Source organism: Carya illinoinensis, chromosome 3 (genome assembly GCF_018687715.1).
Source record: "Carya illinoinensis cultivar Pawnee chromosome 3, C.illinoinensisPawnee_v1, whole genome shotgun sequence".
Classification (NCBI taxonomy): domain Eukaryota; kingdom Viridiplantae; phylum Streptophyta; class Magnoliopsida; order Fagales; family Juglandaceae; genus Carya; species Carya illinoinensis.
In genome coordinates this window covers 28,977,887-28,996,582 of record NC_056754.1, presented here as the reverse complement: position 1 = coordinate 28,996,582, position 18,696 = coordinate 28,977,887, and the positions used below count along the sequence as shown (strand labels likewise).

Here is an 18,696-nt window from a genome sequence, read left to right as displayed (position 1 = left end):
ATGAGCCGAAAGCCAAAAATTAAACAAGAAGCTGCCCCCTCAAAAAGCGAAACTGCAGAAAATGAAACTAAAATCCCAGCCGCCTTCCTACGTCGCCGAAGAAGCGAAAACATAAAGACAATGAACCCTCTAAAAACCAGCCGACTACCAGATTCAACTAAAAAACATGAAAACGTAAACTACTTCAAAGAAATAAATAACAAGCTGCCTCACGGTCTGAACGAAAAAAAAAAAGGGCAAAGCTCCGAACGAAAAGCAACCCAAAAAATACTGAAAATGAGAGTGAGTTCCGTTCCTCTGTTCTGCAACCGAGTCAACTAAAATGTCAAGAAAGAAAATCAAATATGCCGCCCAGGTCTCCGACTCCACAAGACGTAGCAGAAAAAAATGAAACGAAAAGAAAAATAAATACAACTAACAACTTGGGAGAGAGACGAGAGCACACGCCCACTCCTCCCCTTCGTCCTGCGTCCGAAAAACTAACTAGAGGAAAAAAATAAAATGAAACCGAAAGGAAAAAAAAAAAGAAAAAAAGAAAACGCTGTCTCCTCTCAAACTCCAACGTAAAAACAAGAAAGAAAGGAAAATAAAAGATTCTAAAAACCGAGAGACAGAGCCTCCACCGACTCCTGAAATGAGAACTGGAAAAATAAAACAACCAAAAAAAACATGAAACCAACCGACTGAAAGCCTCTGGAGAGAGTTCCGTCCAAAACGTAAACAACTAAGAACCGAAAAAAAAATCTAAACCGAGCGAGCGAGTCCGTCTGGTATGAACCCGAAAGAGAAAAAAAAAAGGGGGAAACTAAGAACTGAAAACCAAGTAAGCAAGCTGCAAAAGAAATACAGAAAAAAAATGGAAGTGCCGAACGAAAAGTGACGAAGCCACCGTAAACGAAAACTTGAAAGGAAGAAAAAAAATAGTAGCTGAATGTTTTTCGGAGAAAAGCTCCCGTGTCCCTAAAAGAAAAAAACTAGAACTGAAAAAAATAGTCTCCGAGAGGAAAAACGCTGTCCTCCCAAAAACTCAAAACTAAAAAAAAAAACGAACGTCCCCCCCCCCCCCCCCCCCCCCCCCACGATGTGGAACCGTAAGAGCATCCCATCAGCATCCCCATACCGACACTTTCCCTATAATTTGGGAAAAATTATAGGGTTTTCTCCAATTTGGCTCCTCCATCCCATTCCCTAAAATGGGGTTTGGGTTTCCGGTTTGTACAGTAAATCCCCATATTTGTGCATCGACTGTACATCCCCAAATTTGATTTTCTCTCTCTTGTCCCGCGGTTCTTGCTCTGGACAGTTGGGTGTTGTTGCGATTTCACCTCCTCCCTCGCCATCCGAGCAGTCTTCGAGCGATTGTAAGTGATTTTCTTCCCTTTCGGTTTCCTCCATGGCCGGATTCTCACATTTGATCTTGCATACCTTGAGTTTTGGCATCTGAAAATTGTTGGGCTTTGTTTCAATCGGGATCCTCCATGGTTGGCCACCGAGGGACTGCATTATCATTTCTGAGAAATTCACTCGGTTCCCTCCATGGTTGCATGTATTTGGAGATTGATTATTGCGAAAAATATAGATTAAATTGCCATGTATTACAGTCTGAAAACCCTAGCTATTCTTGATGTCCCCGATTGAGTTTGGATTTGGGTTACTCTGAAATTGTTGCTTCGATTTGGGTTGCTCTGATTTCCTTGTTTCGGTTATGGTTGCTCTGAATTTGTAAGTTATGATTACCATTGCTATGAGATTACATATGGGGATGGGGATCTGTTGAAGGACCGAACATTTTGTTGGACTTTGGGGCTGAAATTTTTTCTGCAATAGCTAGGAATTTTCTGCTCAAAAACACTGCAATACATATGAATTTTTTGGCAAAAAATGTTTCTGTAGTTGTATATTTCAGCTTTGGGTTTGGCAAGTTGATAAATCTTCAACTTGTATTGGCATTGTACCGAGTGAATGTGGTGGAACTGCACTGAGATTTTCTGTGATGAATAATATGACTTGATGCCGTGCAATATTAGCTCCTTTTTTAGTATTTGATATCTCATTTAGGTGTACCAAGTAGGGTGAGATTGTTAATTTAGTATCTATCTATTGGGGGCTGGATATCTAAACCTTATTCTTGCACATATGTACTTACACATTGCCATCTCTTTTCTTTCATGACTACTCAGTCCATATGTTTTGGTTGATTGTACTATTCTATATATACTTGTAATGGGTTGGTCTGTGCAGACCCATTGTAGTTGTGACAATATGGAGCTTTATCATTTTGAACTTAGTTGTAATGGATTGTTGAAATGAGACTTGGTTGTTGATTGTTGGTGTTAAAGTTGTTGGAGCTGAATGCCATTTTAATGGGTTGGTCTGTGCAGACCCATTGTAGTTGTGACAATATGGAGCTTTATCATTTTGAACTTAGTTGTAATGGATGGTTGAAATGAGACTTGGTTGTTGATTGTTGGTTTTAAAGCTGTTGGTTTTGAATGCCATTTTTATGGGTTGGTCTGTGCAGACCCATTGTAGGATATTTTGCCATTTTAATGTTAAACTCTCTCTTGTCCGAATTGTCACATTTCTCCTTCAAAATAGATTGCAACTTTAATTGTACTAAATATGATAGAATATTTATTGTGCTAAACTATTAGAATCTGAGTTACTTGTCCCCCCTTTCATGCAATCTTCGTTTCCTCTATTATGTCATAACTTGGACTATTTAATTGGATGCATGGTTTACTCTTGTGATTAGTTTAAGCATGTGATATAATGGAGGAGCATGCAGTGATATTCATGGATTAATATCAACATTCTATATTCGGATTCAACATTCTCTTTGTGGAAATGAAAACTATATTTTATTGTGGGGTCCACTAGCATCTAGCAAAAAGCTACATTTTATTGCCAATCTAATGAATATGTAGGAAATTTTTTGTCGTGGGGTCCTTGCTTAATATCAAATATACCTAAGAGCTAACTGTTATATCATATTATACATTATTAAAATTGTTATTTTTTCACAATTGTACATGCAAGTGTTAATTAGGCTGTGATTAACATCGTATTGGGTCCATTGCAGTGTCTCGGATCTGTGGGGAAGGGGGAGTATTATTAGGCAATGATGATGGTGTTTAGTTGTTGTTGTTTCACAAGTGTTAATGGGGTCCTATCAATATGGCGGGGTAATCCCCACCCAGATGGACATATTGCAGTTTGTGGTACTTTCCACAAAAGGCAATCGCGGTTTGGATGGGGTTTTGCAGCCATTTGATGTTTGGCAACTTTGTTACGCATGCTGTCAATATTTACACCATACTGAGCCACATTTATAAATATATATCCACATATTATTTAGACCGGATGGGGATGCTCTTATTTCTTGAATTCTTATGATTTGCATATTGTTTGGTTGTTGTTTTCTTGTTATGTTGTAATACAATTGGCTTGTGGAAACTACTCGAACTCGGCTGTGATGATGTTTTGGTATTGGCACGCATTCCAGAAATTTGTTTCATTCCCTCAATGGCTAGGTAACCCAGACGGCCATCAAGTAGTGGCAACCGAATGTTGCAGCCATGAGTGGGTGGCCAAATTTCCATTATGTCACCAATCGGTTTCTGAGCCAATGACCCCGACCCCGACCCCAAACTGCTTGGTTCTAACATTTAAACATTTTTATAGAGATGGATTCACAAGACCGTGGACATATGTACTTCACCAACCTCCTTAGTCAAGATCCTCAACTCGACCCCACTTGCGGTGGGCAAAGTGGATCCTCCCCTATGACTCTTGGTGACTCTCCACCCCTACCCCTTAATGAGCCTATCGGCATTAGGAAATCAGTCAGGGGTGCAAACTTCACCCTTGAAGAAGACAAGTTACTTGTCTCTGCATGGCTAAATTGTAGCCTTGATGCCGTCTAAGGAACGGATCAAAAACACTCCCAACTTTGGGAAAAAATCTTTGATTACTTTCAGCAATATAAGGAAACCACAAATGAGCGGACAATAAAGTCTCTAATACATCGGTGGTCAGTTATTCAAAAGGCCACAAATAAATTTTGTGCGAAACTAGCTCAAATTAAAGGGTTGAATCAAAGTGGCATGACCGACCAAGACAAGGTAGAATTTTGTTACTCTTAGTATTTTACGTTCGCATTATTTTTTGTTAAAGTTGGTTTAACATGAATTTTATTTGTTTACATGTAAGTTTGACAAGACGAAGATTATGTACCAATCGTTAGAAAAATGCACCTTTCAGTTCGAGCATTGTTGGCACCTGTTAAAGGACCAACCTAAGTGGATTTGGCGCGCCACAAAGGAGGATCCAAAGCGAAGGAAGACGATGTCCCCATCCCCGACCCCGACCCCGACTCGATGTTCCGCGGCTACGGAGGATTCAGCTTTTGATCTCGAGACAGAGAATGTGATAGAGAATGAGGTTATCGAATTGGACCGGCCAATGGGAAGAAAAGCTGAAAAAGGAAAACGAAAGGCCCAAGGCAGGGAAGCAGAGGAAAATTTCCAACTCAGAAAGATGAAGTATACTATGTTAGAGGAGTCACGCGCTCAGGAGAAAGAGTTTTATCGCCTGAAGGCCGAGAAGATGGAGTATGACAAGGAGAAAGAGGAAAAAAAATTACGTCTTGAAGATGAAAGATTGAGGTTGGAGGCAGAGAAGATTAAAATTGAAGCTGCAAAAGAGCAAAGTAAAATCCGTCAAGAGGACGAAAGGCTGAGGTTGGAGGCTGAGAAAGTGGAGCTTGCGAAGAAGGAATCAGATCAGCGCATTATGATGATGGATGTGAGTGTCATGCCAGAAATGCAGCGGCTATATTTCGAGCAACTCCAGAGGGAAATCATCACGAGACGTAGTCATGCCCAAGGACCAGATTGAGAGGAAATATTTATGTATTTGATATTTATTTAGTTTCGGGCACATTTATATGTGTAAAAAGTAAAATTGCAATTTTTGTGTTTTTTTTTTATTATTGTAAGCAAATTGATATTTTTGTGCAATTAAATTGGATAAGACAAATTCAGACATCTTGATAAATTACCTCGAATAATCCCCATATTATACTCAAAGAAATACGACAACAAACTTGATTACAATTAATATAATCACTAATAATATTAAGGAATTACAAATACAAAGCAGATTAATTCAAACATAGTTTGGAATAACATTGGTGGAAATAATAGAATATAACGTGACCGCGACTAATGTTGGGAATATAATAACCATTGGTGTTCAATTAGATCTTCTTGAAGCTGATTATGCGCCGAGCTGTCTCTAATTTGATGATGACGTTGGATGAAGTCCGTAAGCTCAGATGTATGATTACGCGACAATTCCGGGAGATCATCATCAAGTTGATCATACTCAATGTTCAGACTCTCACTATCATTACGCTCGTCTTCAATGATCATATTATGCAGAATAACACATGCTTTCATTATATTAGTTAGATCCTTCACTTTGAACATTCGGGAAGGTCCACGAATGATAGCAAATCGTTGTTGAAGAACCCCGAATGCACGCTCGACATCTTTTCTTGCAGATTCTTGTGCTTTCACAAAATTTTTCTTCTTATTCCCTCTTGGTGACGGAATCGTTTTCACAAAAGTTCGCCACTTGGGATAAATACCGTCAGCAAGGTAATACCCCATAGTGTAGTCATTGTCATTGATTGTGTAATTGACTGGAGGAGCACGCCCTTGGGCAAGCTCCGTGAAAATAAAATATCTCTCTAGAACATTAATGTCGTTATGTGAACCGGGCATACCAAAAAATGCATGCCATATCCAGAGATCATATGAAGCAACTGCTTCTAAAATAATAGTGGGTTCACGGATGTGGCCAGAGTACATACCTTTCCAGGCTGCGGGACAATTTTTCCACTTCCAATGCATGCAGTCAATGCTGCCCAGCATTCCTGGGAATCCTCGTTGTTCAGCTACAGTAAGCAATCGGGTAATATCGTTGGCATTTGGAGACCGTAGGTATTCATCTGAAAAAACACTTACTATTGTCGAGGAGAATTTTTTCAGGCTCTCCATTGCGGTGCTTTCACCAATACGTATGTATTCATCCATAAAATCTCCAGTCACCCCATATGCCATCATTCTAAGTGCTGCAGTTATCTTTTGCATAGAAGATAAACTGAGTCTTCCGGCGGAATCTCTTCTCTGGATGAAGTACGGCTCGTAAGACTCTACCTCATTTAGAATACGAAGAAATAGGGGATGGCTCATCCGAAATCTCCTTCGAAATAGATTCGAGGGATATACTGGATTTTCAGCAAAATAATCGCGAAATAGCCGCTCGTGCCCCTCAATATGATCACGCCGAATAAACTTACGACGTTGGCGATTGTTACGATGCCTCGATGACTGTCCATCGGCCTCCTCATTAAGAACAACATCGCTATCATCTTCAGAGGATACGTATGTCAACAATTTGCGAAAGAAAGTACGAGCCATTTGATGAAAGAAGTGGGAGATCAGGGGAGACTATTGAAATTCGGTTCTATAGATCAAAATAAAGAAGAGTTTGTGAGAGTGAATGTTAGCAATATGCGTATTTATGGAGGAAAAAGTTACTGTTACACATAGGACGAAAAATGTTACCGTTTGAGAGAAGACAAAAAATGTTACCGTTTGAGAAAAGACGAAAAATGTTACCATTGGAAAAAAGACAAAAAATGTTACCGTTAAAAAATGAGTTTAAATTTTATATTCAATACGTGAGAGATAATTTTAAAAGAGCGAATAAAGAATACTAAATAATAAAATATGACCATCACGTTAGAAAATTCACTAATTAAATAAAAAATTACTGTTTTTATAATACTAATCCCGGTTAAAAAAATACTGTATTTGATAGTCAAAACCATAAAAAAATTTAATAGAAATTGATATTTGAAAAAAAAGATAATAAGACAAAAGAGTTAGTAGTTAAGATTGTAAATGGAAGAGAGAGAAAAAAGTAATAAAAAAAGAATAGAGAAATATTATTTAATAGAATAGAGATAGGGATGGGGAATGGGATGTGGGAGGTTTTTAGAAGATGAATAAAATTTAGGGAAAAACTTGAAAAAATATGATTTTAAGTTAAATTATAGAGATGGGGATGGGGATACGGATGTGAGTGCTCTAAGAAGAAAAAATAAACTCTAAAAAACTAACTACTCTGCTGTTGTCGAACAGGTCGAACAAAAAAGAAAAAAAAAACTCAAACGTAAAAAAAAAACTAAGTGATAATAACTAGCCGCCTAACGTCTGAATCCCAAAACTCCCCTCCAGCCAAAAAATCGAATTTGCCCCTTTCAGCCTGTGAAATTTACTCTGCGTTGCCCTTCCTCCGTGCCAGCTTGTGCTCTGCGTTGATCTGCTGCAGGTTTGTGCGTGAGAGGCAGCGTGCTCTGCGTGAGGTGCTGTGTCCCAGCTTGTTCCAGCCTTTCATCTCCTCCAGTCCGTACAGTTCGTACAAGTCCCACGTTTCGGCTCCAATTATTTTTTTTTTCCATGCCTGCAGCATGATTTAAATATTTACCATTGGAAAGACAATATGGAATATTTGTTACCAAAATATTCACATCAATCAATTGGAATCCAGTATTAGAATTTATTGCATAATTAAATTCTCAACTCTTAATTAATAAAATAAATTATTCACTTTAAGCAATTTAATTACGCAATTCTAACACTTTATCAACCAGCACAATAGATTTTCTTTGTTTCTTTTTACATGGAAGAAGAAGCTTTGGTTTGGTTTCAGAATTCTACAAAAAGCAGGCCTTTTTCACTCATGGCATGAATTTATCCAAGCACTACAAGTGAGGTTTGGATTGTCTATTTATGATAATCCAATGAAGGAGTTAACAAGGCTGAAGCAATTAGGTTTTGTTGTGGCTTACAAGGCAGAATTTGATTTGGTCTCTAATGGACTTAAGGGTATTTATGAAAGGAATAAGTTGAGTTGCTTTATAAGTGGCTTGAAGGATGAGGTAAGGTTTACTGTGAAGATGTTCAACCCCAAAACTTGATGCATTTGGCTCGGCCAAGATTCAAGAACAGAATGTTTGGAGTACAAGAAGAGCTTGGAAGTCGAGTTCTTATGATTCTGGAACTAGTGTACAAAGATCAATACAAGTTCCTTCTATTTTGGGGGCTCCTCCTAAAGGGCAGGTTGTCTCTAAAACACCTTACCAAAGGATATCATAAACTCAAATGCAAGAAAGAAGGAAGAAGGGTCTTTACTATTTTTGTGAGGAAAAATATCATCAAGGGCATAAATGTGTCAAACCAAGATTGTATGTTTTGGAGGGAATGGATTTGTCTCAAATGGATTCATGGGAATTAGTAGAGGAAACTTAGCAGTTACAAGAGGGGGCACAACATCAAGATGAACAACCTACTGTTCAAGTGGCCTCAATTTCAATTCAGGAAATGTGGGTACATCAAGTCCTCAAACCATGAGGGTTATTGGACAGCTAAGGAAGAAGAGGGTGGTGATACTGATTGATAGTGGCAGTACTCATAATTTTGTAGATACCATGATAGCCATTAATTCTGGGTTGTATTTACAAAGATCCAATCCTATGCAAGTTAAAATTGCTAATGGTGATATGGTTAGTAGTGAAGGAGTGTGTACTGAAGTAGGAATTCAAATTCAAGGAACTACATTTGTAACAGATTTTTGAACCCTGGAATTAGGTGGATGTGATGTTGTCCTAGGGGTGCAATGGTTATTGTCTCTAAGGCCCATTCTTTGGGACTTTAAAAAGCTGCAAATGCAGTTTAGCATTGAAGGTAGAGGTATTTCTTTACAAGAGTTATCTTCCCCTTGTAGTCCCTTGATTAAAGATGGGGAAATTTCCAGTATAGCTGGATTGGAACATCGAAGTATGTTCTTACATATGATTTATGTGCAACCTCAAGAAGGTATTATCAAAGAACCTGAGTCTATAACAAAGCCGTTGAGTAGGTTCAGCAGTATTTTTGAGGAACCAACTGGCTTACCTCCTCAAAGATCCCATGATCATTAAATCAACTTGAAGCAAGGGGTTGTACTTGTGAGCGTTAGGCCTTACAGATACCCTTATTATCAAAAGACTGAGATTGAAGAAATTGTTAAAGAATTACTGCATTCTAGAGTAATAAGGCCAAGTCAGTCTCCTTTTTCATCTCTAGTGCTATTGGTGAAGAATGCTGATGGGTCTTGGAGGATGTGCATCGACTATGGAGTTTTAAATGAAGCTACAATCAAAGATAAGTACCCTATCCCTATTGTAGATGAATTAATTGATGAGTTGTTTGGTGCTACAATTTTTTCTAAGCTTGATCTTCAATCGGGCTATCATTAAATTAGAATGAGAGAGAATGATATCCCTAAAACTACATTTAGAACACATGAAGGGCATTATTATGAATTCCTTGTAGTGCCCTTTAGTCTTACAAACGCACCTTCAACATTCCAAGGTCTCATGAATGATGTATTTAGACATTTTTTGAGGAAATTTGTAATTTTTTTTTTTATGATATTTTGGTGTATAGCAAAGATATAGAGTCTCATTGTATACTTTTAGCAACACTGAAAGAGAAAAGGCTTTATGCAAAGAGATCAAAATGCCACTTTGCTTGTGAAGAGATAGAATACCTTGGTCATCTCATTTCAAGAACTAGAGTGAAGGCAGATCCAAAGAAACTTGAAGCAATGATTAGTTGGCCTATACCAAAGAATGTGAAGGGTTTGAGGGGCTTTTGGACTGACTGGCTACTATAGAAAGTTCATTAAAGCCTATGGTATTATTGCAGCACCTTTGACAGCATTTTTGAAGAAAGATTCATTTCTATGGAATTCAGAAGCCACAAGAGCATTTGAGGAATTGAAAGTAGCTATCACAAATCCACCTGTTTTGGCACTACCAGACTTTACAAAAACTTTCATCATTGAGTGTGATGCGTGTGCAAATAGAGTTGGGGCTATACTGATGTAGGACCAAAGACCCTTGGCTTTCTTAAGACAAGCATTGAAAGGGAAAAATCTGTTGTTATCCACATGTGAGAAGGATTTTTTGGCCTTGGTGTTGGCAGTTAAAAAATGGAGGCCTTATATTCTTGGTGGTGCTTTTGTAGTGAGAATAGATCACCATAGTTTGAAATATCTGCTTGAGCAAAAGGTTGGTCTAGTTGCACAACAGAGATGGCTCTCTAAGCTCTTGGGCTATGAGTTTACAATTGAATACAAAAAAGGAGTGGACAATAAAGTAGCTGATGCTTTGTCTAGAAGGGATGAAAGTGATGAAACTGTGTCATTGAATGCAATTACAGTTTGAGTAGCTGACATGAGGGAACAGTACCCCTACTTGGTTGAGTAAATGACGGTACGTTTCTTAATCTTGGTCTCGGTGGAATCATGTGGCTTATTTCAAGTTGGTATTTGATCTTGCAAATTTCGAGAACGAAATTGGGGAGAGGATGTGATACCCCGTTTTTACGTGTATTTTCACTGAATGAGTGTTTTTAATTTAATTAATATATTGGTTTTTTTTATTTTAAATTATTGTATTTTAATTGGTTTTATTTTATTTGATGTGGTGTTTAATTTATTTTAGTCGTTTTATATATATATATATATTTTTAAATCGTTTTTGTCGGATCAGTTTTTGGACTCCGGAGGTGAGGATTGGACCTCATTTCTTTTCTCTCATCTTTTCTTTTTCTTTTCTCTTTTTTCTTTTTCCTGTTTCTTTCTTTTTCTTTCTTTTCTTCTTCTCCTTTTTCCTCTTCTCTCCCGTGTGCGCAGCAGCTCTCCCTTCTCCCTCCCGTCACCGTCCAGCTCTCCACCCTGACCCACCACTGTCCGGCCGACGTGGCTGACATAGCCACCACCATTCGACTTCCCTCCGGCCGGCGTAGCACCCCACCAATTTCCAGCCACATCCGAGCTGCCGATCACCCCCTACAGCCCATCTAAGTCGCACGACTTTTTGCCGTTTCCGGTGCCGTCGCTCCACCTCCGGCCACCATCTTTTCACCACTTCATCCCCTACCTCTTGCCGTCCTAACCCACCCATTTTCAGCCCCGATCCATTGCCGAAGCAGCTCCCACGAGCTCAACTCTGATCAGCCCCTTTTTGCACTTCCACTGCCACCCACGGCCAAAGCTCACTTCTTTTAGTTTCATAAACATCCCTAGGTCATTCCCTATCAATTTCGTGTCCTGTTTTATCCCCGTTCGAAAGTGGGTTATTTACAACCCACGGCCACCGTGTAAACACTGTTACGTTGCTTTTTCTCCGCCGTTTGCAACGTCGTGAGCTTTCGAAAAATACCTTATAGCACTGTAAGTATTTTCCAAACTCTAGTTTTAGATTTAAATATATTTTTCTCTTACAATAATTTATTGGATTGGTTGGTTGATTCCGGATTGAGTCCCAGGAGTTCGGGGGTCGGATGGATTGAGGACGGAGTTGCTTGGTTTGGTTGTTTTGTGATTGGTTGGTTATTTGTGCCTTGAGGTTGCATTTTCATGGTGCATTCACGTGCATGTTTTAAATTGAGAAAAACCGGTGTTATATGTGTAAATGGAATTTCGGGTGCGTGTGTATCACGACCCCAAGCCGAGATGGGGTATTATCTCCGTGGAGTTCCTCTGTTCACTCAGGAGCGTAATATACTGTGTGATGTCCCCTGAGTTGTTGCTGGCGACAACGGGAGCAGGCGGGATGGTAACGCTCTCGTACCGACTCCGTGACCCTTCGCTAGTGAGGGCTAGAGGATGCTTGGCTACGAACGCACGGGGCGCGGAACTAGGCATCGCTCGTTTAGGTGTCACACACGTGGTCGTTACCTGCGGTGTGGCACAGGAGCCAGGGTGTGCGGATGACCCCTAGGGGAGTTCATAGTGCATTCGGAATAATTGGTTATTGGATTGAGTTGGATTTAGGCCAAATGAGACTTTTGGCGTGAGTTGGAAAGGAATACATTTTTGGGCCAAATGGAATTTTTGGCGTGCATGGAAAAATGTGGTTTACCGGTCATGTGCATTTGCATTCTTTTATGCATATTGTTTGAGTTTAATATGCTTTTATTTAGTGGTGTTTGGATCTTACTTACCTGTGGCACCATTTTGGTACCTTAGATTTTGATGCAGAGATCGAGGAGGAGGAGGAGGCTGAGCCCGAGGAGGCAGCTCCGCCGGAGTATTGAGTTGGAGTTTATGCCTTGTTGTTGGGTTTGAAACTATATTTGTAGCTTGTAATATTTTATTATGTATGTTTTGAATGGCTTTGTATTAAATCAAGAAAAATTCTGGTACTTAGTTATATGACTCTGTTTATCCGCTGATTGTTTTCGTTGTACACTTGTTACATGTACACACACTTGGCACTTGACGATAGGGTGGTGACCCGTGATGTCACCATCCGGACGTCTCAATTTTCCCGTGTCCGTACGTTGGATTTGGGGGCGTCACAGCTACCTTACAAGCCCATGTCGTGCGCATTTGATTTCTCCAACATTTCTCACCTGATTTTTCTACATTACACTTACCCGTCACCTAATTCACTCTAACACGCAAAACACACACACACACACACACACACACACTCTCTCTCTCTCTCTCTCTCTCTCTCTCTCTCTCTCTCTCTCTCTCTCGACTCGATTTCTCTTTATTTCTGCAAAACCAACCCGCCACCTCACCTCTCCTTCTCCAACTCGCCCATCACAACCTCACCATGCCACTCGTTTGACGTCAGTAGTGGTAAGTTTCCATCACTCTCTTGCTCTTTCTTTCTCTTGCTCTACCTTTCATCCTTTATTTCCTTCAGTTAGGGCTCCTCTACCATTGTTAGCCACCACAGGCCAACGCACACATGCACCCCCATGGACCCTCTGACCACCACTCACTCACCCCCTCTCATCTCTTGATCTCACCTCCCCAGATCCTTCTTGATCTCTTTTTCCTCATTTATGGTTTCTGTCATTGCCATCCATCACCCCAACACATGCACACACCACCGTAGATCTCCACCTTTAGCTCACCCTCTGACCACCACACACATGCCCACACTCTTTCTTTTCCATCCACACGAGGTCTAGATTGTTTAGGTTAGAAAACCCTAGCCATGGCTGCCACTTCTATGTTTTGAGCCACCCACAACAATTCCCCCTCTCTCCCATCCTCATGCCTCCCTCATTTCTCCCTACTCCTTTTGTCGCGCTCTCTTTCTCTCTCATTCACCCTCTTTATTTTAGCTCTGTCATGAGCACTGCCATCACTGTCCACCTCACCTTGTCACTACTTGTCTTGAAAGCTCCTCATCTTTCCCCTACCTCAAACACCCTTCCCATATCCTTCCCCTCTATGTGAGCATGTCGTGATCTCACTCTCTCCCTCTTCATGAGTCATTTCCATGACTTTAGCTTTGCCAACCACCACCATAGCCTCTGCTGCCACCAACCTTCCCTCTCTATCCCTCTTTGTCCTCATCACTCTCTGCACCTCCAACTCTCTCTGACTTGTAGCCCACTCCATCTGAAAATGTAGACCATCGGCCACCCAGCCTCATTCATCACTCCCTCCCAATTTCTATCTTAGCTGCAGCACCACCCATGGAAGCCTAGCAACCTCACCACCTTAGCACAGTTAGTGCCACACAACATCCATTCAAATTGTGGTATAATTTCTATCTCTTTTATCTTGATGAATTTTATGTCGATGTAGTGGGAATTGTAAAATTTTTGAACTTGTACTTTGATGTTGTGAACTATGCACTATGTGAAGTGTTGGGATGAAGTGTGTAGTTGTGATCTGTTGGATCATAGATGGTATGGATAGATTTTGAATATTGATGGTGCGGTGTCAAGTTTTATGAAACAAAGAAAGTCATAGTTTGAGCTTGTAGGCCTATGCAATTATGAATTTGTGTTGGGTTCAGGCAAGGAATGGATAGAATATGTGTGCTTTGTGTTCATTGATTTTTGAGTGACCAGTTTATGAGAAAATGATGAATTTTGGATATGTTGTAAGCTCCCATCAACTTAAAAGTGATGGTTATGTAAATATTGCATGAGACTAATATGGGTGAAAGCTTATGTTTCGTAAGAAAAGAATAGAGGTTGTGAGAATGGGAAACTTTTAAGGATCACTTAGCAATAAGTCATTGAGGATATTGGAAAGGTTATTTTAGCTTTAGTAGAAAGCTTCTATGCTAAGTCCTAACTCAAAAAAGTATGATTTAATCAAAATCATGAACACAAAATGCACACCAGCATTTGTTTGTAAGTTAGCTCTTAACTTATGGTTTATGATTGTATGCTTATTTATAAACACTGCATTTATAGTTATGTTCTATAGTTTTATTTATATTTGAAATGATCTTGTCATGATATCTGTCATATCTCATGAAGCATAAGTACATGTCATGAAGCATGAGTCAAAAATGAAATTTTGCTTTATTATCACCCCAAATGTTAGGATGGAGGATTATTCTAGTGGAACTCCTTTGTTCACTATGGAGTGTATAAAGTGGAGTGAAATATGCTAGGTTGAGAAAGGATATCAATGGGCTTCGAATGGGGTCAAAAGATTTTTGGAGCAAAGTCAAAAGTTACCGAACACTGGTTGGTGCCACTAATGACTCATGGTAATAGTTAATTGAAACTAACATGAGGTAAGACTTTGATGACATAGTCACAATTGGTGGATGGACCTATGATGTGATGCGATAACCAACAAGAGCACACGATTTATGGGGATCCGTAGAATTTCTACCCTATGTAAGGACATGAATAAGAATGAATAAATCTTTTTCTGAAGGCAAGCATGTTATGAAGTATGAAAGCTCTTATGATGATGATGTTATTTTTCCTGTAAAAACAAGTTCATGTTAGTCATGCATACATATCATGTTTGTTGGTAATCATGTGTCATAAGTTGTTTGTATGTTTTTGGCCTAACTTATTTAGATTTGTCCAAATCTCACTGTGATAGTTCCAACTATCATGCCTATCCCGGAATGGTAGAGTATGAGGCAAGATATGAGGAGTCTGGTCACAACCAGGAGTTGACCATAGGATTAGATGAGGTGGACTAAGAAATTTTTTATTTGAATGGAGGAATGCCATTGTATATATAGAGGGTATCTATTAATTATGGTTTAATGTTCTAAGACTATTTGATGGAGACAAATGTAAGGTATGATGTATTATGGAGTTTACCACTTCAAAGCGGCATTTTATGATTCAGATTTTGTCTTCTTGATTGATAATGAACAAGTATATATGCTTAATGATATGAAGATTATATTTGGGGTTTTAGTTTATTTTGATACAAATTATAATTGAAAAAAAAAATTTAGTGCTATTTTTACATATTGCTAGATACATGTTAAGTGTATTGACTATTAGCAATATTACATGATGGTCAGGTAATTACATCTTTTCATTTGATGCAATTTTTTATAAGACCAAACATGCTTGTAGGTAACAAAAACGTTTTGGTGGCTATTGATTGTATGCTTCCCATGAGTTTTACATGAAATGCAATTGAGAATTACAAAGTTCAATTTTTCATGACTTGGAACATGATGATTACTTTCTCTAATAATTTGAAGCATCAAACTTATTCTGCCCTAAAAAATATCAATATTATATATATTACCACTTTCTTTACTATTTCATACATGATCGATAAATAGGACAAGTCACAAATGTCATGTTCATTGTAAAAGTGCTCTGTCTCTCTAAAGAAATATTTTTCTTCCCATCTTTCATGAGATCAAGCAATAGTCTGAACAATCAATCTAGTGCTCTTACATAATTTCACTAGTTCTCTACCATTGACATGCTCAGATCGTTAAAACTAGGTCCACAACTTCTGCATTTGTGCATTTCTTCCCATTTTTGTGATTTTCTTGCACGTGTATGCAGAGCAAGGTTGGTAAAGTGTTATGTAATGGTTCTCAACATTTGAAGTAGTTGTAACGCATGTTAAGTTGAGGTTATGAACATTAGTTACTTATTTCAATATGGTCCTGTGAAATTTGTAAATGGAACATCTTCTATCCAAAAATCAAGAAGATAATTACATATGTGGCATGCTTGCTTTTACTTTGTTGGAGGTTTACCAAATGGTAGAAGCGGAGAAAGATGCAAAAAAGGGTTTTAAGATCAACGAGCAAGACTATTGGGCACAACATGTAGTGAGTTTTGTTGATACTAAATAAACTAGGCCCAACCCACTATGACAATCATCAAGAGTAGGAGGGAAAAGAAAAAAGACGAGACAAGACAAAGAAGTGATAAAGCATTAGAAGACAAGTCAGATACGTAAATGGAAAGGACATGAAATTGACATCTCATGAACCACTCTCTGAAGGTCTTAATAAAAGGAGCTTCCTACCAAACATCTAGGGAACGTCTAGAAGGATTCTCGGGGGGCTTCAACTACCCTCATCTTGGGGACTCTATAGACATCACCTTCTTTCCTAAGCAACATCTTTCATCCCTCATGGCAATGATTCTGCTAGCAGCTCCTCACCCCAGTGCCGAACAATAATCCCTTCATGAACGAGCAACAACCAGGAGCCACGGGCAAGAAAGCATGGGCTTGCCCAACTCTCCACTCCCCATGGCAGGTAACTGCCAAAAAACATCATGCTGGAGCAAGCATTGGCTTGCCCAACTCAACACCCCACATGGCGGGCAATCGGAAGAAGCCACCCGCAAGCAAGCACAGGGTTGCCCATCTCTTCAACCTCACATTAGGCAACATATTTCCACCCTCATGGCAAGCATCATCTTTCCCCAATCGAGCTTAAGGCCAAGGCCAAGCTTGCTTTCCATGGGAGAGCTCCTAATTTGGGTTGAGCGACCACCATGTGTAAGTAAGCTTCCTCGCCGGAATCCTTTATTGAGCTCACTTCATCTCATTAAAGGAATTGCCCTCACCTCATCCCAAACTTGCCAGTAACCTTCCAAGCCATGTTGCCCAAACCAATACAAGGCTGGTTTGCCCACCACTTAAGAAGATCAACTCCCCCACCATGGCAAGCATAGAGCATGCTCGCATGAGAAAGCCACAGCCCACTTTTGGAAATCTCACCCACGTGGGCAAGCTTGAGGCCAAGTGGCACTCATTGGCCACAATGAATAAGACCACAGTCGCTATGAATAATAGCTCCCCGCCATGCCCAACCAAGCATTCATGCCATGCACAACATGGTTAGACCTTCGAAGTTGGAGAGGGTGGCATCTCACTAACTCATATGATTTGCTACCTACCAAGGGCCTTGTCACCACATGGATGGGCAGAACCTTTTTACATAAAACTCTAGCACCATGCAGGTGTTGGTCCCTAACCGATGCACCATCATAGAAGGTGTTTGTTGTCTGTTGAGGTCTAAGAAATAAGTCGCCACGAGTAGGTGACTAAAAATTCATACACGTCCATTACTCCACATGGAGGTAGCCCACATCTTCATGCATCATCACTATGATCTTAACCCTCGACAAGCCAACGGTGTAAGAAACAGAGAGCCAGCTTTGTAAACCATCATTGAGGGTGGCCAACCCACACCAAATTGGGTTAGGAGTGGCTCTATCAATGTGAATTGTCGGCAGCAACTTTGATCGCTAAATTGGAACAATCAACATGAGTCTTATCACCCCTAGAGTCCCAGTGGGTGAAATAATGAGATGAAGAGAGAATGAATGGAGTTCCAAATCAAAAAGGAAACTGCACTAAGACATCCACCAAGTTCTAGGTCTAGATTTTCTTCCCATAAAACTCCTTGGGATTCTATGAACCCAAAAAGAGAATGGCAAGTAGGGAAACGATGGTATAAAAGTTGATGAACCATCGACTAGCAACACTCAAGCACCCTAGACTCAACCATAAGCCTAATTATAGGCGAGCGGAATGTCACAGCGAACAAACAAGTCAAGAAGATACATGTTCTTCACCCAACACTCTCATTGCTGGCCACTCTCTACTTGACTTACTGTCTAAATTTATTTGTGCTAACAGATTTTTTTTTTGGAGTTTTCTCCCCTAAGACTCCTCAAGAATTGAAGGGAACCTATAACAACCTTCTAGGAATTCAGTAGATGAATTAATTTAGGCTTTAGGAACCTCATAAAAATCATGGAAAGGTTTCACAAATCGATCAATACGAAAGTTTTAGTCTGTCAACATAGTCAATTTTAATACTCATGATGATGCCAAAAACACGATTTTATATATTTGAGGTACTTAGGAGTGTGAGAATGAGAAACGGTTTACGCCATTGGTCTCGGATGAATATTTATGATTTTATGGCATAAGAAAATGATTTTCATTTTCTGGACAACAGTTGTTTGAAAATGTGTTTTTATTTATTCGAGGCACTTTGGAGTCGAAATTTGCAAAATGAATTGCACTATGAGGTTATTATTATTATTTAGGATTTTGTAGTGTAATGTTTATTTTTACATTTTTCATAGGGCAAGATTAGTTTAGAGAAGTTGTATTTAGACACATAGCAAGATCTAAGCCACACTTGATGTATACTATAGGATACTTAGCACTAACAGAAACCACGAAATGAAAATGTGAAGAAAATGAAAGAAAATCAAGCATTGTGATCATGTCACCTAATTCAAACACTATTCCATCGAACAGTTCATTTTTGTGCCAAACTAA

General features: G+C 39.5%; 1 protein-coding gene across 1 annotated transcript; it reads right to left on the bottom strand.

The window, feature by feature from the left end:
- Positions 1–5,034: 5,034 nt before the first annotated feature.
- Positions 5,035–5,678, bottom strand: LOC122304051. Its single transcript, XM_043116085.1, has one exon. It carries the CDS (start codon positions 5,673–5,675, stop codon positions 5,226–5,228), a length of 450 nt encoding a protein of 149 aa, XP_042972019.1. The 5' UTR covers positions 5,676–5,678; the 3' UTR covers positions 5,035–5,225.
- Positions 5,679–18,696: the final 13,018 nt, after the last annotated feature.